Here is a 26861-nt window from a genome sequence, read left to right as displayed (position 1 = left end):
TACATTACTAACCTGTGCTGAAGAGGAATAAAAGTTGCATGTGAGATCTCCTTGTTGTGCGAATCTGTTCACCCACGTAGCACACATTCGCTATCACGGAAGGCGCCAGCACGACAGTATTGCTACTCATACTCTGCATGTGTGAAGGGACATTCAGTGCCTAAACACCGCCTCTAGCTTTCAGCAGGGATGAAATGCAGTAGAACCATAGTTACACATGTAACTTTCGTTTCTTTTCAGTTGATGTCACTGAATTGGATAAGAGACTCAGTATCAACATGGACCAGATGAATTTGGACGAGTTTATGGAGGTTCACCTGTACGAGCAGTTTTCCTCCAAAACAGCTGGTGCTGTTACTTACTTCGGAATGAATAAAGACATCAAGCAAATGTCAGAAGACTTGAACAAGTTCAAAGACAGCCATCTTTTCATTTTTTGCTGGAAAGAAGAAAGCAAACGTCTGTACCGGGATGACGACACAAATGAGGAAGACGATCAAACACGTGAACAGTTTACGCTCTGTGACCTTTATGAGAAGATTTTCACACCTTGTGTTGAGAATTACACGGAAATTTACACACGTTTGAAGAACGGTACTATAAAGCTGGAGGAGGTAACCCAGCTTTTCGGTGATTTTAAGGGAAAGTATGCTGAGCTGGATCAAGACTTGAACATCATGTGCAGAGTTGACACGTCGACAGATAAGCAATGGATACACGCCAGGCTTCAACAGATCGAGCAATATCACGAGCTCCATCTCGCCGTGGCTTCAGCTAAGGTCATAATGGAGGTCAAAGAAACTCTCGGTCTCGAAGGGGACTTCAGCGCGCTAGAGACGCTTTTGAAAGTGGTAAGTGTCTCGTGACTTTTACAGTGAATCTTCTATTAGAATTAAGTAAACTGTTTTCGGCATCGCTTTTGCGCCAGTATGTATTTTGGCTTAAAAAGTTACGTAAAAGCCTGCAGTCACAGGGACTTGGACTGAAGTCTAAATTTGATGACTCGCAACTCGACTCGGACTCTAAGAAAAAAAACGCAGACTCGGACTTGATCCACATGACCTGGGAGTGTCCGAGACTCGACTCGACTTGCGAGGCAATAACTCGAGACTCGACAAGCTGACTCGAAAAACTTGGATCGTGATTGGTTCCCACTTGCCAGTGATTTGATTGGAATACCTTAATGGTAGTTTAGTCCCCAAAGACTAGACTGCATTGTTATTCTTTTTACATTGACAGTCAGGTTTCCCTCAAAGATAAACCTCAGTGCTTTGTGGGTGGGATGGGGAACGACGATGAAGGCCTTGACTAAACTTTTAACTTGACACGACTCGTCTTTACAACCTTGTGACTCTGCTCGACTCCACATGACCTCGACTCGACTTGTCCACAACTGTTAAGACTCGGGACTGACTTGTTTCTTATCATGATCATTGTGACACGTGCAATTGTCTCCAAGCCTGCAGCTTTTGTATATGGGCTGGTCACAGTTTAGCACTGAAGTTATGCTTAGAAAAACTTCTAAATGGCTCTAAGCAAAGATGCTTCGAATTTTTAAGCGAGTGAAGACCATTTGCATTCATGGTGCGTAAATAAAATAAACAATAAATGAATTATAAACTCATAACATATGACTACTGTGTTACCAGAAAGATATATTCACTAAGAAAAGTAATAAAACAAATAATTAATAATTAAAAACTGCAAAAGCTCAGCAAAACGCATCTTGGGAATTAATTTATATTCTCTGGTCTGATGATTTTGAGCCTGTATTTGGAATTAGTTGATTTTATTTGTAATTATTATGATTGTAAATAGTAATCTTTCTTGCCTTCTAGTGGTCCTTTGGGGAATCTAGGGTAAAAGTGGTTTATCTGTGAATTACTCCTTATATTTTATTCCGGACATTTTGGCTCATTTTACAATAAGTCCACAACCGCATACATCAATGTCTGTTTGTTATTAGATTTTCGGAGTTGGACAACATTCGGATATCCATTAAAAAGTCATTATCGGACAACTCTTATTAGAATGCTTTATTACGATTGGAATTAGCAATACAAATATCTATTTCCTCCAATAACAGAGTTTCTGAAAATATGACTTCAACTGCTATTCCTATTTTCCTCAACACTCCTTGACATAATTTACCTCGAGGTGTTCTCCCTTCAGAGTCATCCGGACTTCCAAGGGATGGAGCTGCAGTGCATTGACAATAACGTAGTAAAGGCCAAGAGTGATCTAATGGACATCACAGATTCTCGAAGAGGTTGTCTAAAGGAGCTGACACTCAGTCGCCATTTTGTGAAATGGGTGAAAGATGCACTCCAAGGTAACAAACATGTATTAGTTGAAGGTGATCCTTTAAAGCTTATCAAGCCGGGCCACTTTGCTGACTACTTTTAGATCTCAAGGATTTAAAAGTGTTTGTCGACCTGGCTTCCATCTCTGCGGGAGAGAATGACATGGAGGTGGATCGTGTGCTTTGCTTTCACGACGCCGTTCTAGGCTACTCTTCCGTCCTGTACGACCTCCGGCCAGACTCTGGCTTTCTGGCCTTTCAAGACGTTTTAAAGATGCTCTGGAAAGCTTTCGACAATGACAAGAATCTTCCCCAAAAATTGGTAATGGGGAAAACAACTAGAATTGATTGATAAACTCTTATCGACTTCTCAATTAAAAATGTCCTTTTACAGCGTGACAGTGGCCGTCATTTGGAATGGCTAAAGACGGTAAAGGATAGTCACGGCTCAGTGGAGCTGTCTTCTATGTCTCTGGCATCAGCCATCAACCGTAAGGGCATCTACCGAATCAGCGCATACAGTGGAAAAAAGGTAAATAAACAAACTCAGGTTAGTGTTGCTCTAAAATGCCCACTAAATCACCCTAAATCTACAGTTTAGGGTAATTGTTTTTTGTATTTATTTGCTTGGATGTGTGAGATGTCTTTTTGGTGACCTACAGTTGAGTCTTGACACCGCCTTGAAACTCGAGATTATGGAGGAGGATAAAGAGGCGCGTCGACAAACGCTTGAAGATGTGCGGGAACTGCAGAACAAACTGATGCTCATGTCTGGTAAAGGCGACCAGGGACAGAAGGAAGTAAATTACTTTGCAGAGGTATGAGATTCCAAACATCGGCAAACGAAACGGATGGCAGGGCACTTAAGTAGGTGTTGTAAAGGTCAATCTACATTTCTTCTATAAATTTCAGGTCTTTGCTGGTGTTCAAAGGCTATCTGAGGCTTTCATTGCTCTCCATACTGCTGGAAACCCTCTATTCAGACACTGGGAAGCTCAAATCCACTGTTGTTATCATAATAAACTCCGCATAGTGATGAACTTTAACCTAGGTAATGAGATTACCATGGAGGATTGCCTTCCTGAACTTTGCGTGAAAATGGAGAACTGTCTGAACCTTTGGATGGACTTTGTGGACAAACGAAGATCCCAGTATTACTACTTGAACTACTTCACAGCAGAGCAGATTGTCTACCTGTGCATAAATCTGTCAGAAGAACACATAAAACATGTGGATAATCAAGTTCTCATGATGCTCTCCTTCATTAAATCCCACTGCACTGCTGAAGATGTATTGCGTGTTTGGCGCAAACTTCAAAATGAGATTCTCACCCAACCGCAAGAAGAAAATGAGGAAATTGAGTTCCAGGGGACGTCAGACCCAAGGATGGAAAAGGAGCCTCAGCAAGAAGCAAACACATTTCAAATGTTCGATCTGATATGGAACAACTACATGGAAGACCCCAAAAAAGTTTTACCGCAAATTCTTGACATTAAAAGTCTTGGAAGACTGCTTGAATTACTGGCTCTTTCCGAGGAAAATCATGCTAACTTGATAAAGAGAGAACTTCCTAAAAGAATGGCAGCAGGAACTCCAAACCTCCTTGTTTGCCCTCACGCTGCGGTTTTGACTTCTTGCATCTCTATTTATATGACCAGCAAACATCAGCCACTGCCAACTTATGACGAAGTCCTGCTGTGCAATTCCTCCACAACCTATGAGCAGGCAGAGCTGTTTCTCAGGCGTTGTCTCGGTGCAGGTGGCAAGGATGAGAAGATTTACTGCCTCCTGCACGGAGAACTTCTAACGTACGATGTCAGCTCAAAATTCGAGAAATTTTTTCAGCGTATGAAAATGCAGTGCATGACAGACTATAGGCTTGTCATATTGTGTAGCTCAGAAAGAGAACACGCCTACCTTCCCTCAGCCTTCAGTCAGTACAGGTTGCAAATTGTTCCTCAAATGCCACTGGACGGCATCCGAAAGTACCTCCACCAACATTACGTGGTGCCGGCGGAACAATGCAGCGCAGCTGCTGTATTTAAAGATCGCCTTTGCATTGGCACTGTCACATCTGAAAGGGCTGGTGTCGGTGAGTACGTCTGTGTTTTCTTCTGTCAAAACTAGGCATTTGGCGGTCTGAGATTCTAATAGTACAATAATCTTGAGCAAAAATGTCACAGTATTGCAATGGACTTATCGCAAAGCCCCACCCCTTGTAAAACTCAGTCAACCCAAGGATTTTAGAGTTATTTTTCAGAGACTTGCTCACTTTCTACACATCATGTATCATGTTTATATTATACACAGACACACACGTTCTCTTTTTGTCGAATGAAAATGTTATTTTGAACAGATGTTTACAGTGGCGGAAGACTTGAACAAAAGTAGGCTAATGTTAGAGAGGAAACTAGTTAGCCATCTTCCAGGACTCATTTCATCCTTTTCATCCAGTCCTTGAATGAATGAATTTATTGTCATTGTCATCATCATCATAATCATTGACGGTTTCAGAGTGTGGAATTTGCCCGAAAGAAAGACGATGACAGACAAAGGAAAGACGGGAAAAAGCAAATGCTTATCGATACCTGTCCCCCAACAGCCCGGGACGCACAGTCAAGCATGTTTGTGTTACAGTCCAGTTATTATCAGTTGTTTTTTTTTTTTTTTTTTTTTTCACATATCATACAAAAGTCATTGATTGCCATTGAATATCATATATTGTCAAGTTGAGTGGGTTCATTGTATCAGTTGATGTCCAAGTTGGTGTAGGGAGTTTAGCTTATTTCTATATTTCTTAAAGTTCTACTCAGCAGGCCCTGTCCTTGGGAGATAAAATACTCATACGGCGCTGTTTTCTTTTTGCAAGCATTGATAAGGTTTGTTTTGCATTCTTTGTCTCGTGGGAGTCAACTTAACCGGGCTTATCGTAAATATGCTGAGGTGTATTCATAAAAAACTGCATTCACATTAGATCTTTTTTCATGTTTTCAATGTTTTGATCAGTTCTGATTCCTTTGTACTCTGTCGAAATTACGCAGTGGTTGCGTGGAGTGGAGTTTGTGAAGATAGGCAGATGGTCGGTGATATCACAGCAATGTTGTATCCGTGCAAATTAAAGTCAGTTCCTTTGTTTTCATTAAGCCAGGTTTCTGAGACGGCAATAACATAAAACTTGTTATTGAAGCTCTGTAGATATTCGTCAATGCTTTCAAAATTTTTGTATAGACTCCTGGCGTTGAAGTGGATCTGTTTCAGCTTACCGTCCACAACCAATGGAATTGTAGTACTGTTCCGCTGTGTAGTACTTACAGTTGTTCGACATATTATTGTAAAAGTTGATCAAAAGGATCAAGATTATCAGTTGGTTCATCATGTTACTCATCAATCTGGTCATCCAAAAGGTGGTAACAGGTGTCATCATTAATTTTCAAATGAGGTCAGCTCTTCCACGCTTCTCACGACTCTTATCTTCATGTCTTGCGACTTGACAAGGATTTTGCAATCAGAGAACCAGGTGCTGGCAATTTTCCCCTCTTTTATGAGCTGACGTGCTTTTCTCGCTATTTGGGCATTTCGGCGAGTCAAGTTGTCATTCAGAAAAATCTTCGTTCCTTTCAGGCGGTGGCGCTGGTCAAGCAGGGCAACCTTGCTCTTGTGGTCTGCCAACCTCATGACCACCGTCGCCGGTCCTCTCCCCCCAGTTGGGAGCAGAAAGCAGTGACGGATGTTCTGCGGGTCCACCTTTATTCCAAATTCTTGCAGCTTGGCAATTGCCTGTTGAGCCACAGGTGGGCTAGCGGCCTCGGCATATGATCTGGGCGTCAGTTGTAATCCAGAGATGATGAGATCATTTGCGCGTCTTCCTTGGTCAAGATCATCAGCCAGAATTTCCAGCCTTTTGATGCGAGCCTCCTTCTCCTCAACCACTTGCTTGAGCTTCTCGTTTTCAGCGCGCATCAGCTGTAATTCTTTCATGACTTCCCGATTCTGGCTTTGAATCAGGTTAGTCAGAGAAGCCTCCAGGTTGCTCAGAGAGGCCACTATTTTCTGGATGGAGGATTTGACTTCATCCAGATCCTCAGGTTTCAGAGTTTTTCGAGTCGTACTGGAGTCGTATTTTTCAGGCTGGTCCCGGCCCTGAGCGCATTTCAGTTAAGATAGGAGCGTGCTTTCAGGAGCTCAGAATGTGCGTCTGTGTACTTCGAGCGGTTAGACAGCAATGATCAATCTTGGCATGCTAATTAGCCATGTTGTCTGCCTTGATCACAAGCTTACGTTATCGAATTTGTTGTACACTGGTGTTAACTTTCGTCTCCGGTGGGATACATTCATTACAGTATTTACTAACATTTAATTTTGTATAAATGAGAAATCATATTGGAGGTATTGCCTCCTCAGCAGGCCTCTTCCGGAAACCTGTTTTTCATGTCGGTTGTCCTTCCTCTTCTAAGTTGCGGCAGTCTGTAGCTTTTCTGAAGCCGAAGTATTCCCATACCAGCGACTTTGTTTTTTTCAATGGGGGAAACAGGTCAGGTGTTTCACTTCCTCCAGCCATCGTGTAGCACAGCTGAGTCACCGACTCTCTGAGCAAGGGTGAGCCCTGCAGCTGGAAGCGAGGGATTTGTACCTGCAATTTTGGGACATAAAAATGGCTAATACCGTAGAAAAGGTATGATGGAGAAGTGGTTTTGAAACCGTGATGTTTTCATACCAGGGTATACCTTGCAACTGTTAACCGGCACATATATTGTCAAAACAAACTCTTATATGTGTGAATCATAGAGCGCAAACCCCTACTTTGAGCTTTGTTTTTATTGATAAAGAGCCCTGCATGAAAATGACTAAACTCTAACTGCATTTCAGGTAAATCACTTTACATCCAGAGGCTGTACGAAACACTGAAGCACTCCAATGGGGAACGCGCAACCATGAATTGCATTCGCTTGATTGAACCCAGTGTCAATGAGACTGCTATTCTCCAATCCCTTATGAGCAGCGCTAAAAAGGACAAACTCTCAGTGTTCCATTTCGACATTACGTCATCGGTAATTGTTATTCATTTGTCTTACGGTTTATCTGCTGGTGGCATCCTGTAAATGCATATTTATACTGTTTTATAAGGTCAAGAAAGGTATTCATGAGTTTCTGTTCAAGTTGTTGATTCTGCGTTACCTAATGGACTCAGACGGAAACACCTGGAAATGCGACGCAAAACAATTGTATGTCATGGAGTTTTTACAACAAACTGTCAAGCCAAGCAGAAAAGCTTCAGTTCAGGTAAGAGTTTTAGAAACTTGGACGGTCATCTGATTTATTCCATTTTGCTGACCTTAGGAATTTCTGTTGTCCGCCCAGGCTTATTCCTCAATCAGCTCATTCACAGACGTCTTCCCAAATATTCTTTGCCGGACACCCAAAGAAGTACTCTGTCTCTTGACGACGACAAAACATGATGCTGATGACAATCCATTAATGGATGACAAAGTGTTCAAGAGTGAAGCCTTCCAGCGACCGTATCAGTATCTCAAAAGGTTCCATCACCAAGATAGCCTCGATCGCTACAGCTATACTGTAAGCGGCGCTGGAGGGTCGCATGCGGAATGTCTTCAGATGCTTTTCATATACTGTGGCATTCTGGACCCATCCTGGGCAGAACTTAGAAACTTTACTTGGTTTCTCAACCTGCAGCTGAAAGACTCTGAGACATCTGTGTTCTGTGATGCTGCTTTAACAGGGGACATCCTCAATGGATTCAAAAAATTTGTGGTGGGTTTTATGATTGTCATGGCCAAGGACTTTGCCACACCTTCACTCAGTATCTCTGACCAGAGCCTCGGCAATGTCCCAGACCGGACCGATCTCGAAGAAAATGACTTGGCTGATTTTTTGATCAGAAAGGAATGGGAAAAGGAACCTCACCCCTATATCTTCTTCAATGAAGACCACTCATCCATGACCTTCATCGGCTTTAACCTTCAACGCAATTCAAAGCATGCATATGACGCGATTGATCCAAAGACCAAAAGGATGATTAAAGAAAACGTTATGTCACAGGAGTTGTTCGAAGGCCTGCGGCGTCAGGGTGTTCCTTTCAATATTGACTTCGACACCCTACCCAGAAGAGAGAAAATACAGCACCTCTGCCATGTTCTTGGAATCAAGAAGCCCTTTGACCCCGATCCGACTTACGAACTTACGACTGACAACATCCTGAAGATGCTGGCAATTCACATGCGTTTCAGGTGCGGCATCCCCGTCATTATCATGGGAGAGACGGGATGCGGAAAGACGAGACTCATTAAATATCTTTGCGAGTTGCGCAGGAGCGGTGTCGCGACTGAAAATATGAAGCTGTTGAAAGTGCATGGAGGGACATCGTCAGAGATGATTTACGCCAAAGTGAGAGAAGCGGAAGCGATGGCTTTCGCCAACAAACGACAACACGGATTTGACTCCGTTCTCTTCTTAGATGAGGCCAACACCACAGAGGACATCAGCAGTATCAAAGAGGTACTTTGTGACAAGACTGTCAAAGGGGTCAGATTGGTAGCCGACACCGGACTGCAGATCATTGCAGCGTGCAATCCTTACCGAAAGCACACCGATAAGATGATCGAGAGGCTGGAATCTGCCGGTCTTGGGTACAGAGTCAGGTCTGAGGAAACGGATGAAAAACTAGGTTCAATTCCCCTTCGACAGCTTGTCTATCGAGTTCAAGCGTTGCCACCGAGCATGATCCCGCTTGTTTGGGACTTTGGCCAGTTAAATGACACGACAGAGGAAATCTACATCCATCAGATTGTGAAGAGAGTTGCAGAGAGTCTAAGCATTCCCAAGAACCACTTTGAATGGATTACTCGTGCTCTTTCTGCCTCGCAGAAGTACATGCGGGAAAGGCGCGACGAATGTAGCTTCGTCAGCCTGAGAGACGTTGAACGTTGCATGCAGGCCTTTCTTTGGTTCCACGACAAGCACGATCGATTCTTTGCGGAGCTTAAAGAATTCAGCGCAAATCAAAACGGGCAAAAATGCAGCCATCAGAACAGCCAATCGGAGCGCGATCCTGTCATGTGGTCTCTCATCATGGCCTTAGGCGTGTGCTATCATGCTTGCCTTGAACAAAAGGATAAATACAGACAGTGCGTCAGCAAAAGTCTACCTGGCTACTCGCCAGAAAAAATTAAGAGGGAAATCATACTTATGCAGGATTTACTGCTGAGCGGCGTGCCGATGGCTGATACCATCGCAAGAAACGCCGCCCTCAAGGAGAACGTTTTTATGATGGTGATCTGCATCGAACTCAAGATCCCTCTCTTCTTAGTCGGAAAACCCGGTACTTCAAAATCGCTGTCTAAAACCCTGGTGGCGGACGCTATGCAAGGCCAAGCTGCTCACTCTGACCTCTTCAAAATGTTCAAACAGGTTCATTTGGTGTCTTTCCAGTGCAGCCCCCACTCTACACCTGAAGGCATCATTAATATTTTCAAACAGTGCGGGCGCTTTCAGGAAAGAAAGAATCTCAACGAGTACATTTCAGTGGTTGTCCTAGATGAGATCGGGCTGGCCGAAGACTCCCCGAAGATGCCGCTTAAAACCCTTCACCCATTGTTAGAAGAAGGATGCATCGATGACGAGCAGTCGCAACACAAAAAGGTTGGATTCATTGGAATTTCCAACTGGGCGTTAGACCCCGCAAAAATGAACAGAGGCATATTTGTTTCTCGAGGCGATCCTGATAAGAGTGAACTGATTGAGAGCGCACAAGGCATTTGCTCATCTGATGTGATGGTGTCAGGGAAGGTCGAGGCATTGTTCAGCCATTTTGCAGTAGGCTACATTGAAATTGTCCATAATCAAGGCAACGGGTTTTTCGGCTTGCGTGATTATTACAGCTTGATCAAGATGGTTTACGCGGCGGCCAAAGCCTCCACAAAAAAGCCCACCGCTAATGAAGTCACAAAAGCCATCTTGAGGAATTTCAGCGGCAAAGATGACGTGGACGCAGTGACCGTCTTTACCAAGTTTTTTCCCTTTGCACCTGACCTGGAAAACATCAGCACCATTGAGTTTGTGAGAGCAAACATTCAGGGAATTGGCAAGGAGGAAGACTGCCGATACTTGCTGGTGCTCACCCGAAATTACGCAGCCCTCCAGATCTTGCAGCAAACCTTTTTTGCAGATATTGGCCAGCCGGAAATCATCTTTGGATCCAGCTTTCCCAAAGACCAGGAGTACACCCAAATCTGCCGGAACATCAACAGAGTAAAAATCTGCATGGAGACGGGGCAAACTGTTGTGCTCCTTAACTTGCAAAACCTGTACGAAAGTCTCTATGATGCCCTCAACCAATATTATGTCTACTTGGGAGGACAGAAGTACGTGGACCTCGGCCTCGGAACTCACCGAGTCAAGTGTAGGGTGCACAATGACTTCCGGCTCATTGTCATCGAAGAAAGAGAGGTGGTTTACAAACAGTTCCCCATACCGCTCATCAATAGGCTGGAGAAACACTACTTGGACATCCATACTGTCCTGACTACTGAGCAGAGGAGGTTGGTCGAGGAGTTAGAGGAATGGGTGAAGGTTGTATCAGTCGGCAATCTTAGGTACAAGTACCGTCCCTCAGATGTCTTCATCGGCTACCATTCAGACGCTTGCGCTTCTGTGATTCATCAAGTAATCGAGAAGACGAAGGACGCAATGGAAATATCAGATGGCTTTCATAGAGTTGTCGATGAGGCAAAACATGTCCTGCTCAGGTGCGCCACACCAGATTCAGTGGTACGGTTGTCCAACACTGATCTTCCCAGTGGGGAAAGTGGAGATCTAGCACAAGTCTACTTTGAGGAACTGAGTAACAGTTGTATAGCCGACTTCATCGATACCCGTACAAGACGGGAAGTCCACAGCGTTAACTCTTTCACAGAGGTAATGTTAAGATACCAGCAACTGGTAACATAGGAATCAATATGCTTATGTCTAATAGATTTTTTTTCTTTAACCACAGGTTACAACATTTTCCAGACTTCTCATTGCACCCGACTTAGAGCCATTGCAGCGAATGTTACCATGTGTCGAGCTTCTCTCTCTCCAGCAGTTTGACACGGAACACTTCTTCCTGAAAGAAATCCGGTTTGTGAATACAACTCTAAACATATTGTAGCTAAATTCGATGCACACAGCAGACACAATTGCATACCTCTCTGTTCATTTCTACTAGTGATGTACTAATCGCATATTTTTACACTCGAGTCAGAGTCCCCCAGAGTTGTTTTCGTCAACAATGATGATAATGAAATATTTAGTCAACGAACAATTTTTTCATGACAATGACGTCACGATCATGCGCTGAAAACGTGTCTTGGGAAACTAAAAAGTAATGATGGATGCCAGTTGTCGTCTGATGATACGAGAACAAGATGAAAATCTGCCATAGTTTCCGTCGTAAATTCACAATGTGTGATATATTCTTATTGTAATTGTAGTTAGCACGCATTAAGAGGTGTTTGATGGTGTCACTCATGACATGTGCAGCGCCTCCCCCCCGACCCACGCCTCACACACACACGCTTACTCACTGGCCGGTGAGTAGGCCTAAGCCCATTCCAGGGTCCTTTTGTGAATCATATGTGTCAGGTGCCGCTTGGTAAGTTTTGTTTTCTTATCTTGGCTTGAAATGCCATGTTGCGTTAGCATTTAAGGTCTGCACTGAGTAATCATCACACACTAAACTAACCTTTAGCGTCAGCATTGTGTTTGCGTTAGCATTAGCGTTTAGCGCGACGACTCGGTGTCCTAAACTCTTGGAAAACATTTTACATACAGTTCATGGCGTCCAGGTTAGTTCGATTAATTGGCAAATAATGTGCTGTTTTCCTGCTGAATGTGTATTATCATCATGAAAAGGTGATGTTCGTGTGACTCTACAGTTTCATGCTCGTCTGTCATGTTCAATCGAAATTGTTGGAAACCTTTTATTTATTTATTTATTTATTTATTTATCTATTCATTCATGGACTAGAAGTTTTGAAGTTTATCGATGAAAACCTTTTGAGAATTGTTGACTAAAACTAGAGGAAGACGAACACATTTTGAGACGACTAGAACAAGACTAAGACGTATAAGTATTTTCATATATGGTGAATTTTTTGTTTAAGAAAAATAATGTAGAAAAATGCTTGTCTTAATGAAGTGCTTCAATGAGTGAGTCCACTCAAATCCACTCACGCTTTGACACTCACACAATGAGTTGCCACAGCACACTTAAGTGAGTTTAACGATGATTAACACATTTACGCCTTTGTTCATGACGTTACCAAGCTTCTCTGGCAAGATCAAAGCTACAAACCTGTCAATCATCGTGAACTTTAAGTACCAAACGCAAGCTGGACACTTTGGCCGCACTGCTCAGCAGGAGAGATAGTGAAAGACAGTGGCGCTGTACGGGTAATGAGGCATAAAAACATAAAAATTTTTTTTTTAATTTAAAACCCGATCCTTTTCACCGGCCTGATTTCTTATCACGTAACCAGATTGGCACATCCCTAATTTCTACTCTGTATTGACATTTGAAAAATATTCTAACGGTGCTTCTTCATCAAAGGCCACTTTACTGTCGACATACTGTATATGCAAGGCACTATTTTTGCTAATTAAAATTTTTTTATCAAAGACTAGGGTTGGGCATTGAGCATCGATGGGACCCGGTTCTAACACTCCGGTTCTCCCGGAGTTTTGATGCCCTGACGGTCGAGCGGGGGAAAAAAATGCTGCCAAAAACCACAAAGAAGCCACAAAAAGCGCGTGTTTGTGCATTGCAACTTGATTACAACCATTTATACGGTGCGGCGGCGCTCAAAAGGTTGGCTTAATTTTACAAAAAAAAAGACCAGTCCGCTCAGTGCAACATTTGCAACACAAATATACCATGCAAAGGTGGCTGCACGACCAACTATGCACGACCGGCTTCATGGAATATAGCCTAAGGGTCAGGTGCAAAGTTAGCCGAGTGCTACGTAGTTGGCACGCTGCGCCGTCAGAAATAGGTAAGTAAAACAATATATTATGCCTGTCTTCTGCTGTTCCTGCGATCCGACCCCGTATTGAGCAGTAGATGATGGATGGATGGAAAATAGTACGAGAATGAGTCGTATTATTACGTCGGGCTATAATCGATATCATGTATATAGAACTAGATGCAAAATGACAGACTCGGCAGCGTTAGAACGTATAAAGAGAAATAGATGCAAAATGACAGACTCGCTGGCATTGGTAAACAGCCGCCATCTTTAAGCAGTATACGCCTCCGTAAAAATCAAGAGGGATTTCTGTTTTGGAATCTGTTGTGTGGCTTATTTAGAAAGACGCAGCCATATGAAGCATTCGATTACTTTTTAAATGAACTCGTACCAGTGAAAACATAGCATCACATCACAAACCATCCAGGCCAGACGCTCTCATCTCTTCTTCTCCGCATTATACGTACACACTCCTACAGCGCCTCTCACTGGCTTAACTGGTATCTTCACAATATAAACATTGCATGTGTCTGTGTCAAGTTCAAAATTAGATCCTTAGGTTGACATTGTAAAATTACCCAAAAATAAGGAGAGAAGACACTCAGTTTTCTTGGCCAAGGAGGTCAAAACATGTGGCTCTTTAGCCACCAAGATTGATCTAAAGGAAAAAAACCCTCCTTGGTATTTTATTTAGGGGTATTCCCTGAACAATAGGGGCGCCGCCTTAAAGGAGGGGAGAGCAAGCTAGCGACACCCATGTGGTTTTTTATTGGCTATGTGTGTGCATGTAGGTGGAATTTAAGTGATACACGTGTGTGGAGCAAGAGCTTATGTAAACAATCAAAACAATCATATAAACAGTCAAAATAATATATAAGCAGTCAAAATAATGCAGACACTTTTAGTTATGCAACGTTAAACAATCAGCAGAATAGTCCAAACACTTCCAGTTGTGCACCGCTGTGGCCCTGGAAGATGTCCTCGGATGGAGAATCGTCCTCGAGGGGCTAGGTGAAAGTCCAAACCCCAGGTGCTAGGATGCCTGGAAGGTCTAGTTATACAACGGCGTGGCCATGAAGCCACTCCGACCCTCTTTCTACACTTTGTAACACTTAAGCATTATACTACAATCTATATAGCAAGCAATAATCATTTACTGGTTATATATGAATCAATATATTATTTAAAGTAAAGTAATTAGAATGGCAGTATGTATTATTTATGATATATATGAGCATAAGCAAATCTAGAAATAAGAAGAATATGGCAGTATGTATTATTTATGGTATATATGAGCATAAGCAAATATTCAATCAACCAACCAAGGAAACATTTAATGAATCAAACCCTGATAATTATCTTAACAGTCTGTAAACACAAAAGAATCAGTTTTACAAATAAGGAAGCCTTCTTATTTTGCCACATGTACATCACATTATAATCAATAGAAGAATGTATACTAATGCTTAGTTGTAGCTCCCAACTAAGGTACATGTATGACAAAAGAATATAAGTAAATGTTTTCTCCGTGAGCTTTCGAAAAGTAAACATCTTTGTGAAAGTGCACTCCTATGGAAAGAAACTTCATCACATTTGAGTTCAAAGACTGATATTTATATACAGGTTAAAAATAATCCTTGTGAGAAGTTCATATAAATTCATAAATTGTATTAATTATAAATAATAATACTTTGAAATTCATATAAATTATACTAAATTTTATATTCGTATAATTTAAAAAAAAAAAAAATCAAAGTTAAGACATGTCAACTAATAAAATTTTAGATTTTTTTACCCTGCCTTTTTTTTTGGGGGGGGGACCCTGCCTCTTAAAAGAATCGTAATCAAGAATCGTTCGGAACTGGAATCGAAACATGGAACTGGAATCGGAACCAGGAAAGTTCCATTTCAAACGATGCACAACCCTATCAAACACCCGTCCACATATGTGGACACCCAATTTTGATGTTGTTAATGATTTTTTTAAATACTATTTTTTATAAAGCATGCCCCAAGTGGAGGAGTTTAAGTATCTCAAGGTCTTGTTCACAAATGAGGGTAGATATACCGGGAGAATCACAGGCAGATCAGTGCAGTGATACAGACTCTGCACCGGTCTGTCGTGGTGACGAAGGAGGTGAGCCAAAAGGCGAAGCTCTCGATTTACCAGTCGATCTACGTTCCTACCCTCAACTACAGTATGGTCATGAGCTATAGGTCATGACAGAAAGAACAAGATCCCGGATACAAGCGGCCAAAAGGATTTTCCTCCACAAGGTGTCCGGGCTCTCCCTTAGAGATGGGGTGAAAAGTGACTGAGGGTGAGAGGAGCCACTTGAGGTGGCTCGGGCATTTGATTTGGATGCCTACTGGACGCCTCTCTGGAGAGGTGTTCCGGGCATGTTCCACAGGCGGGAGGCCCAGGGGACGACCCAGGCCGCGCTGGAAAGACTGTCTCTCGGCTGGCCTGGGAATGCCTTGGGATCCCGCTGGACGAGCTGGTTGAAGTGGCTGGGGAGAGGGAAGTCTGGGCTTCCCTGCTAATGCTGCTGCCCCTGCGACCCGGCCCCATATTAGATTTGGGTTACATTGCCAGCCTAGTAACGGAACTTGTTCGTAAACCAGGGATTAATTGTAGTAGCACAACCTGTGTATGCTGTTGTTAAACAGGCTTATCATGATACTACCAGTATGGCCCGGTGTTGCTCATGTTTGTGTAATGTGAACGCAGTACAACTGAGTGGCAGATAAAATACTTACCTTAGAGATGCAGTTATAATGTTGTAATAGTAAGAAGAAACCACAAGGGGGATCATGCGCAATCGCTTTTCCATCGCTGTGTACAGTATTGTGGTGAGAGACATGGAGAAGAATGAGACTGTTTTTATGTACCACACTTGCTGCTCTTGTGCCCATACAGCAGACATGTCCAAAGTCCGGCCCGGGGGCCAAATGCGCGAAATTGGTCAAATTTCATCCGGCTCCCAGCCTCTGTCATAAAATCAATAACGTCTGGCCCGCACACAGACTTAATAAATTGGTCAGCAGTACTGCTACCAACATATGAAGTAGCTTACACACTAAATGATGCTCCTGATTTACGCACTAAAAGGCAGCATTACTCTAAGCAACATTACCCCGTGTGACCTTTTACTCCCAATTTTCTAAAATGGCGATGATGAACAAAAAAAAGAAAGTTGATTGCGACGGCCAACGCTTCAAGGATAGGTGGAAATTGGACTATTTCCTCACCTAAATACTAAAGATACACGATAATATCGGTTACCGATAATTATCGGCCGATAATGGCCATTATGACGTCACACAGATAATCCAGATAAAAAAAAATTCAACCGATAATGCAATCCGATAATTATATACTTAATTTAGCCTCCAAATGTGCGCAACCGAAGAATTCAGCATCGCTGCCTCCTCAACCCCTCCCCTCTCTGACCCCCTGAGGGAGGAGGGGTTGAGGAGGCGGAGTTACACAACAAAAGCAGTTTGAGATAGCTGTCACTGGCGTGGCTGGATTTGTGTAAAAAAAACGACGCTCTCGCGATCTTCAAAACATGCACTGTGACTGCAGAAGTTTCACGAGGTGGGGAGAAAAAAAAAAAAAAGAGTCCTCATTCAGCCCAAAGTGGGTGGTAAACTCCATCTAATGCTAAACACCGGCACGAAACCGATAGTCGACAAGTAGCCGTCTTCCGACGGACCCTGCCGCTCTGGCCAGTCCTTGCAGGCCGCCGCCACCACATCGCCCTCGGCGGGGCGGGTTTCTCGAGCATTCCCCCACGCCGTGCGGGACGCGAGGAGCCAGGACCCGAATATGCCGCGGCGAACCGGCCGGGGCGGGTGGATATCCGTTACGAACGTATCTGCCGCCGCCACTCCGGTTCCTCTCATTGAGCCAGACAGAGGCCTGGCGCGGGTGCCAAATTGGCGGCCGGATGGACTGAAGGGCACAGGCGGGAGGATTTTTATTTTTCCAGCCACGCTGCCGTTATTCTCAGTTTAACAAAACTCAGGCACACGCACGGGGATGCGAGGCTGCGAGCTCCAACTCCGGGGCTAATAATACTGCCGTGTATCAACTGAGCTGCCATACAGCAAGTGTCGTGAGTGCCGCAAATGTAAACAAAGCGCTGTACAATGGATACATGACATCTCCCTCTTTTGAGGTAATCATTTTCACAGTGTGCAACGAAGCATATAACATTAGCAATCACTTTTCAAATTATTTAACTTATTTGTCTGCTCGGTTACAGTCACAGTAGATCATTAAAACTTATTGGCACTCATTAACACTTCTCAATTTAAAAATTGCTTTCAAATAATGTTTTGAACCATACCTATTCTTGAATAAAGAACATTTCTGACAAACGTTTTGACAAAGTTTTTTTAGGATTAAGTATAATTTATTGCTTAAAATAAGGCCGGTAAGCTTATTTTCAGCCAGCTATTTTTCTTCCAAGAAATCTGAGTGAAATACACTTGAAGCGCTGCCGATAATTTCACTTATTTCCAATAGATTCACACTTAAAATTGACTAGTTTTAAGGAGGTGTGTTTTCGCAGTGTAGTAATGTTAAATATGTTAGGAATGGCTTACTTTCAAAGGCATTTTTGTGCAACTTAGGTATTTACTCTCTACGTAATAGTTGCCAAAAGTTTACCATTACACAATGTAAGACAATCTGTCATTTTTTAGATGTTGAATTTACTACTTTTGATGTTGAAAAAAGAGCAATAAATTATATTTTTGCACAGTCGTATTTTCTCTTGTGTATACTTTAAAAAAATTCATAAATCTTTTAATAGAAAAAAAATATATTAAAAAAATCTTAATTGAATTATCGGCTTGACATTATCGGTTATCGGTTGGAATGAGGAGGAAATTATCGGTTATCGGTATCAGTTGAAAAATGCATTATCGTGCATCACTACTAAATACGCAACAACTGTGTCTGCCTCGTTCGCGAAGAGACAGTCGCTGTTTTTAAAGAGTTCAATGGAAGGCGATATGACCAAACAAGACACGCTGACATGTACGACAAGATTACAGGGAAGATGTGTAGCGAGAAATTGATGCAACTTGAAGCTAGTTTAATGTTACAGCAGCAGTGTTTCGCAAGAGCCCGAGAGTCGAAAGCCTAGCCACAAAGGCTAGTTGTGAGATTCTTGAAATTTTTCATTTAAAAAAATTAATAAAGCAAATGTGACACACATAATGGCTTGCTAAAATTTGCTTAAATATATTGTTCTACGTAAAGGACGTCAGCCAAGGTCGGCCCCCCACATTTTTACCACACCAAATCTGGCCCCCTTTGCAAAAAGTTTGGACACCCCTGCTCTAGATATCACCAGTAATGTGCTTTCAAGCTGATGAAGGCAGCCCAATGTTGTTTTTTCGCAGAAACTTCCTCACTGCCGGACCCGAAGACAAAGTCCTCATCATTCAGAGCGAATTCAAAGAAGCCAGTCGTAGTGCCCATCTCATTGCATCCGCAAAGTAAGCAAACACCATTTTCGCCAGGAACTTTGCGATTGTACAATACTGAATTCTGCGACTTCATCATAGGTATTCGGCCGTAAATGAAGTCACCAAGCTCGTCCAAGAGGGTTTGACCTGCAGGGTGTTTATCTACTTTATTACCCGGCTTCCGAGGATCCAAGGAGGGACTTCCTATGCTGGTTTTCATGGAGGTAAGATCACTTCAAGTTCAAGAACACTCAGAAGAGTCTTTTCAAAATTTGTTAACATTGGCAGAACCCTGGACTTCGGTGCATATCGATGACCTCAGACGACCGAAGGACATCACGAAGGGCGTTCGAGCTTTGCTACACACACCAATTTGTCAACTGTTTGAAACAAACAAACCTGAAGGTTTGGGATGTTTATTGGATATGATTTCATTCAAATATGAAATGTCACTAATCAAATCAAATCTCTTACCAGCTCTGGATGCGAGTGAGATGGGCGATTCACAGGTTGGGAATGAGGAGGAAGCAGACGTGAGAGATGACGTGAGGATGCTCGATTCACGTGTTTGACGCGTGCTCGGCTTTTTCTTAACCGCAATGTCATTGTACAGTACGAAGAGGATGACTCTGCACTGGACACTACAGCTCTTGTGCAAAGCTGCGCGCAAAGTGCGGTAGGCATGCTCAGGGATGAGCAAGGCCACGGATCCCGCAGTACAGAAAGACTTGAGACTGTTCTGTTGCTTCTCGGCAACAGCGACCAGATAACATGTAGGATCCTCTTTCTCTCTCTGTCTCCGTGTCTGTCTGTCTGTGTCTGTCTCTCTCTCTCTCTCTCTCAACTGTGTTATACGTCCAATCCACTTTGACTGGGAGGGGCGAATGAATGCCTCCTAGTCACAATGAATTAGACATCTTGTGCTGTCGATGGCACTGAAAGATGAGCATTCACAGCAAGTCCTTTAAGTCTAAAGGAACTGGAAGTCTATTGTTGTCAATAGCAGGCAATGAGTTCATTGTGCGTCACTTCCTTGTAGTTTTAAGTTACCGTATTTTTTGGACAAGAAGTCGCATGGGAGTATAAGGCTAAGTTCATACCAAAGACTTTAATGCACGAATCCGATTTTTGCGTTTTTTTCAGACTCCGGCGGGGCATTAACTTGCTCATTTGAACGGGATAGGTCACATAAAAGTGGACCATTTCAAATCTTATCTAAGTCCCATTCATATGAAGTTAACCCTTTAAGGTCTGGGCCTATTTTGTCTTATTTTGCATACCTTTGAAGTTGCCTTTATATTTCAAAGAAAGAATTGTTTACGATGGCCTGGTTTGGTCCCTTTTTTTGTGACACCTTGAACTTCATGTCCAAACTGTTGTTTCCTTCACTGACCAATTATAAATCATCATTTTGGGCCCAAAAAGACCAAAAATTCCAAAATCGTTTTGTCAAAATTTTTAATATTGATGTCAAATTGACAACCAAACATGCGTAACGAACCGTTTTGAAACTTTGTAATATTTATTCAATATGTTAGGATGAACATTCAACCAAAAAAACTTTGAATAAATAGTCTTATATTTGACAATTCAACATAAACAACAGGTATAGCCATAGGCGTTTTTTGCCTTTATACATGCTCTAGTCAAAACAGGTTATATACAGCAGACCAAATAGTGAAGAACAGTGAAAAAATATACCATCTAACACAAAAAGTGTTTAGAGGCCATCTCTTTATGAGTTTAGGTATTGTGGCCCATCACCTGATGAAAACTATGTACACACAATCAAGCTTCTTGAACACACATTTATATACACAAATTGAGAAGACTGATTGTGGGGGGGGGGGGGGGGGGGGGGGGAATATATATATATATAACATTGGGGAAAAAAAGTATTTTCAAAAATATTTACAATAAATAAGTTAATTTTTTTTCAGGCATGCCACTCCGAAAAGCAGTTTCGTCCTGGAATTAGACACAGGGCTACATCACACAGCCCACACTTCCATGGGGTGTCGGTCCTCTTTCCACCCTTCCATTTTCATTTCACTTTACTTTCATTGTCACTATAAATGTACATGAAAAAAAAGTCAGTATTTATGAAAATAATAAAGTATAAAATAAAAATATATACAGAAATAAATAATAATGGAAATCTATATGTATGACAATAGAAAGAATACCATAGCTGAATATGTGCTACATCCCTAATCTTCATATAGAAAGACCACAAATTATACTTTGATCTGATATGCACATTTTATTATTATATACACAAACACACACTTATATTGCATCAAAATTAACTTTGTCTTGCAATATCAAAAGAAACTTTCAAAAGAAACTTTTTCAGCAGCATAAAAAAAAAAAGTGGGTTGGCTTACCTCTGCTCGTCGATGGCGTCACCCACGTGTTCAAATCCGTCACTATCTTCACTCGAGGACTCTTCCGAAGAAGACGATGATGACGAATTTGGACCATCCTCTTCCTCACGTTGATCAAAAATCACAATTGCTTGCGCTAAATTTAGTTATCCCTTCATTCTCAAAGTCACACAAAGTCGCTCGCTCGCTCGATTCAAACGGCCGTCGGTCGCCACCTCACTGCTCAGAACACTCCTCCCTCTCGTTCGGTGGAACCTCGCACGGCAGTTATATTTATTTAAAAAAAAAAAAAAAAACCATGTTGTGCTTCCACTGTGACTTCGAAAGGGTTCGTTTGATTTGTGTTTTTTTCATGGAGCTTCCGTTTTGAAACAGGACAAGAAATGATGGAAATATAGACATAAACAAATGATCCATGCAGCGTTTTAATGTTTTTTTGAGAGGACAATAAAACTATAAAACTTAAATGACATTATCTCACGTTTTAGTTGGTCGATTGACTTCAAATAACAACGAGAGTAAACCGCAACTTCCGCACTTTAAAACGAGACCAACCAACGGCATGTGGGTGACGTAATTATAACGCGAGGGCGCTTCAAAGACGACGTGCGCTGAGGACGCGCTGGCGCGTCCTTCGACTCTCAAGGGTTAAAATTCAATCTGGGCCGCAATTTTCCAGAATGTGGCTGCGGTCTGAACTGTCAAGTCTCCCAAATCGGAATTCATGAAGCAATTATGTTAGCCAAGAACGAGAGGCATGGAGGACGGCAGCGATGGAGCTGTGCATTAGCGTTAACGCCAAGCTTGAACTCTTGAACTTTTAGGGAAGAGGCGGGCATTACAACAGTCATAAAAAAGAAGGGGGGGTGAGAATGCTCGGTTTTCTTTTTGTGCGCCAAATGAGCAGTAGTGTATTTCAATATTACTTGCATGGCCAAGAGTCAGGTGCGACAAACTGACTGTATGTGCGTGCGTCTAAATGGGGATAATTTGTCTTTTACTCGTGTCCTCTTTTTGGAATTCAAAATATGACCACCATAGAATGCTGTAACGCCAGCATGTGTAGTAATTTGTTTTGATGCTTCTGCGCATGCAGGTCAGTTTGCTCACCGCGTGTCGGACTGCGAGTTAGTGCGCATGTGTAATACTTGAACGGACTCAATGGATAAAGGCAGTTTGAACGGGCATGCCAAAAAAGATATGACAAAAAGTTGGAACTGTACATTAACACCTGTGGTATAAACCAACCAAAATGCACAATGAAGGGGGAAAAAACATATACAGTTGTGGTCAAAAGTTTACATACACTTGTGAAGAACATAATGACATGGCTCTCTTGAGTTTCCAGTTATTTCTCCAACTCTGATTTTTCTCCGATAGAGTGATTGGAACAGATACTTCTTTGTCACAAAAACATTCATGAAGTTTGGTTCTTTTATGACTTTATTATGGGTTAACAGAAAAAGTGATCAAATCTGCTGGGTCAAAAATATACATACAGCAGCACGAATTTGCAATTTCTTGTGAGTGATTATTGACTTGAACAAGTCAGGAAAGTCACTTGGAGCTATTTCAAAGCAGCTGCAGGTCCCAAGAGCAACAGTGCAAACAATTGTAAGTATAAAGTGCATGGCACTGTTTTGTCACTGCCACGATCAGGAAGAAAACGCAAGCTATCACCTGCTGCTGAGAGAAAATTGGTCAGGAGGGCGAAGATTCAACCGAGAATCACCAAAAAGCAGATCTGTCAAGAATTAGAAGCTGCTGGAACACAGGTGACAGTGTCCACAGTCAAGCGTGTTTTGCATCTCCATGGACTGAGAGGCTGGAAGGAAGCCCTTGCTCCAAAATCGGCACCTTAAGGCTCAACTGAAGTTTGCTGCTGATCACATGGACAAAGATAAGACGTTCTGGAGGAAAGTTCTGTGGTCAGACGAAACAAAAATCGAGCTGTTTGGCCACAATGCCCAGCAATATGTTTGGAGGAGAAAAGGTGAGGCCTTTAACCCCAAGTACACCATGCCTACCGTCAAGCACGGTGGTGGTAGTATTATGCTGTGGGGCTGTTTTGCTTCCAATGGAACTGGTGCTTTACAGAGAGTAAATGGGATAATGAAGGAGGATTACCTTCAAATTCTTCAAGATTATCTAACGTCATCAGCCCGAAGATTGGGTCTTGGGCGCAGTTGGGTGTTCCAACAGGACAATGACCCCTAATACACATCAAAAGTGGTAATGGAATGGCTAAATCACGCTAGAATTAAGGTTTTCGAATGGCCTTCCCAAAGTCCCATTGAGAACTTGTGGACAATGCTGAAGAAACAAGTCCATGTCAGAAAGTCATCAAATTTAAATGAACTGCACCAATTCTGTCAAGAGGAGTGGTCAAAGATTCAACCAGAAGCTTGTTGATGGCTACCAAAAGCGCCTAATTGAAGTGAAAATGGCCATGGCCAAAGGGACATGTTATCAAATATTAGCGCTGCTGTATGTATATTTTTGACCCAGCAGATTTGATCACTTTTTTCTGTTCACCCATAATAAAGTCATAAAAGAAACAAACTTCATGAATGTTTTGTTTTTGTGACAAAGAAGTATCCGTTCCAATCACTCTCTCGGAGAAAAATCAGAGTTGTAGAAATAACTGGAAACTCAAGAGAGCCATGACATTATGTTCTTCACAAGTGTATGTAAACTTTTGACCACAATTGTAAGTCGCACCGGAGTAAAAGTCGCATTTTCAGGAGGTCATTTTACTTAATCAGAAACCAATCACCATTATCATAAATTATAGTACTAATAACACAGAGAACCCGGTGCTGAATATGTACAGTGTATCACAAAAGTGAGTACACCCCTCACATTTCTGCAGATAATTAAGTATATCTTTTCATGGGACAACACTAACAAAATGACACTTTGGCACAATGAAAAGTAGTCTGTGTGCAGCTAATGTAAGAGTTAATTCATTTTCCCCTCAAAATAACTCAATATATAGCCATTAATACCTAAACAATATCAAATATATAAAAAAAATATAAGTCGCAAGCCAAGCCAAACTATAAAAAATAAGTGTGATAGTCCAGATAATGTGGCACTAATGGGTCACTTCCTGTACATTTTGGACCATTTCCTGTTTGTTTTTCGGTCATTTCCGTGCTGCTTCCTGTTGATTTGGGGGGCATTTATTGGTAGATGTCCAATCCATTTTGACGGGGGTGGTGGCGAAAGAACTGATGTAACTGTGGTCACAAAAGTGACCCAAGTGCAGTAGTGCACCAATATGTATCTACAGTATGAATGAGCTACAACAGCCTCTATGAAGTTGCCCCCACCCCCAATCAGGCGCACATTTATATAAAAATGTCAATTGTCTGTGCTATGTTTGTGCTGTATAGTTTTGTTTGTGGTGCTATCGTTTTTGATGAATTGATATTTATAGATATTGAGATATTAATTTTGAGTGATGATGGCACGCAGCACCCCATTTATTGCAAAATGGACCCGAAATGGTGCCGTTCGTTTATGCTACGTTCGTGCTGTAAAAATTTTCGTTTGTGCTGCCATCGTTTTATAGATATTAACATAATTTTGAGTGATGACGTCAATTGCTGCCGCTCCGTCGCGATTGATGGAGCTTACCAATTCAATAACAGAGGGTTGACCGAACAATTAGCAAAATGGCACCCCATCGGGTTCATTTTGCAGTAAATGGAGGGCTGCGAGTCACATCAACACTCGAAATTATTATTTCAAGGACCCCATTTACTACAAAATGAACACGAAGGGGTGCTTTTTGTTTGTACTACGTTTGCGCTAGTTGTTGGGACACACCTCTAATAATGAAAGTGTTGGTACGCTCCGTCAGCTGCGGGAGTTGGATATGGAAAAGGTGCAAGTGGAGTCGTCGCTTGGAATTAATATTTCAATATCTATAAAACGAGGGCAGCACAACGGAAATTTTTCAGAACAAACATAGCATAAACGAATGACACCATTTCGGGTCCATTTTGCAATAAATGAGGGGCTGCGTGACATCATGCGAAATTAATATCTCATTATGTCAAAAACGATAGCACAAACCAAATATTTTCCAGCACTAACCTTGCACAAAAGAATGAAAAAAAATTTCTATAGATTTGCATCTGATGGGGGGCCAAATTCACGGAGGTGTTGCGACAACCCCGCCAGGGTGCCAGATTCGACCCACAGATGCGGGCCACTTCCACACATTTGATCCCCCTGCACTAATTTACTCTTGGCAGGTGACTTCCTGCAAATTGTGAAGAAGCGCCTTTACTTGATGCTCTCAAATGAAAACCACTTATCATCTGCTGAAAAGGATTGGGCTGTCAAAGTGGCTTCTAGTATTGACGCCTTACAGGAAGGAGGGACGTTTTGGTGAGTGGCACCCCTATGCGAGACAACATTTGGGTTTCCCCTCTCGAAATATCAACTTTTTTTGTGCCTCTACAGCCACGCTTTATGGAAGCGCATCCAGGCTGTGGTGACCCCCATCTTGGCTCAACTGCTTTCAGTGATCGATGCGGACCGAAACCTGGACCTCTTAAAGAGAGACTGTAGTGTCTCTGTGAGGAAACTCTGGTTACACATCTTTGCCGATGATAAGCTGCTGGAAATTCCACTGCCATCACTTGAGTATGTGGAAGCACTTAGCGTACAGCACAACGTAACATCTAAGAATCGAGCACAGTGGTGGTCGAAACAAATTGACATATAATGCACCTTTTATTGACGTATTATTGATTTATTTTATTGATTTCGGAATTTCGGAACTCTGGAATCTGTCTTTTGCATACTGCGCAAATTTCTGACCGTTTGTCTGCTCCACCAACAGATCAGAAACGAGAACAATTCTTGTAAAAAACCAAGGCAAGAACTTCACTTTGAGCATGCCTTTCAGTTGGAGGATAAAGGACTACTTGGAGGAGCACTGGGTTCACGTACTTCAAAATGAAGGTGATGGAAAAAAAATACTCAAAAGTACAAAAGTACCTGCTTTAAAAATGACTTGGCAAGCATTTTCCCTCAATGTGCGCTGCTCTCACTGTTGGCTCTTATTGGTCAATATCTTATTCACCTGCCTAGTCTTGCTCATACTCGTTTTGCTGCCTCTAGTGCTCAATTATGGTATAGTTGCACGGGCCTTATCTATAGACCCTACCCACGTGACGTCACAACTCCTTCCTCCTGACTGGTGCCGCCCAATTGTCCGTCAACACATCATGTTTACCTGTTACGGCTACGTACATTCCTCCTATTTACGACGTGTTTTTCTCCTCGTTAACATTAATAATCAAAATGGTGAAGGCGTGTGTGGCGGTTGGTTTCAATAACAGAGAAGATAGACGGAGAGACTTGAAGTTCTAACGGATTCCGAGAGACCCGGAGAGAAGAGAGCGAGATGGGCTGCTGCAATTCGACGAGAAAACTGGACTCCAAACGATTACCACAGATTATGTAGTAGTCATTTTATATCTGGTAAGATGCATTTAATATATACAGTGCCTTGCAAAAGTATTCGGCCCCCTTGAACCTTGCAACCTTTCGCCACATTTCAGGCTTCAAACATAAAGATATAAAATTCTAATTTTTTGTCAAGAATCAACAACAAGTGGGACACAACTGTGAAATGGAACAAAATTT

General features: G+C 42.3%; 1 protein-coding gene across 5 annotated transcripts in view; it reads left to right on the top strand.

Annotated features, from left to right (window-relative positions):
• Window positions 1–26861, top strand: part of LOC130931959 (E3 ubiquitin-protein ligase rnf213-alpha-like) — a 171406-nt gene that overhangs the window by 46270 nt on the left and 98275 nt on the right. For all 5 annotated transcript variants that reach the window (XM_057861229.1, XM_057861228.1, XM_057861231.1 and 2 more), the window contains 18 exons: window positions 241–851; window positions 2173–2332; window positions 2407–2624; window positions 2697–2834; window positions 2965–3120; window positions 3215–4394; window positions 7169–7350; window positions 7427–7582; window positions 7661–11233; window positions 11313–11437; window positions 18742–18837; window positions 18907–19031; window positions 19096–19212; window positions 19285–19352; window positions 19421–19580; window positions 25460–25595; window positions 25671–25853; window positions 26053–26174. In XM_057861229.1, coding sequence (XP_057717212.1) covers window positions 241–851; window positions 2173–2332; window positions 2407–2624; window positions 2697–2834; window positions 2965–3120; window positions 3215–4394; window positions 7169–7350; window positions 7427–7582; window positions 7661–11233; window positions 11313–11437; window positions 18742–18837; window positions 18907–19031; window positions 19096–19212; window positions 19285–19352; window positions 19421–19580; window positions 25460–25595; window positions 25671–25853; window positions 26053–26174 — 7506 coding nt within the window. The remainder of the gene's footprint in view (window positions 1–240; window positions 852–2172; window positions 2333–2406; window positions 2625–2696; window positions 2835–2964; window positions 3121–3214; window positions 4395–7168; window positions 7351–7426; window positions 7583–7660; window positions 11234–11312; window positions 11438–18741; window positions 18838–18906; window positions 19032–19095; window positions 19213–19284; window positions 19353–19420; window positions 19581–25459; window positions 25596–25670; window positions 25854–26052; window positions 26175–26861) is intronic.

The sequence above is a fragment of the Corythoichthys intestinalis genome, chromosome 16, assembly GCF_030265065.1.
Source record: "Corythoichthys intestinalis isolate RoL2023-P3 chromosome 16, ASM3026506v1, whole genome shotgun sequence".
In the NCBI taxonomy this organism is placed as follows: domain Eukaryota; kingdom Metazoa; phylum Chordata; class Actinopteri; order Syngnathiformes; family Syngnathidae; genus Corythoichthys; species Corythoichthys intestinalis.
The sequence above is the reverse complement of the archived record's forward strand: the minus strand, read 5'-3'. Positions and strand labels throughout refer to the sequence as shown.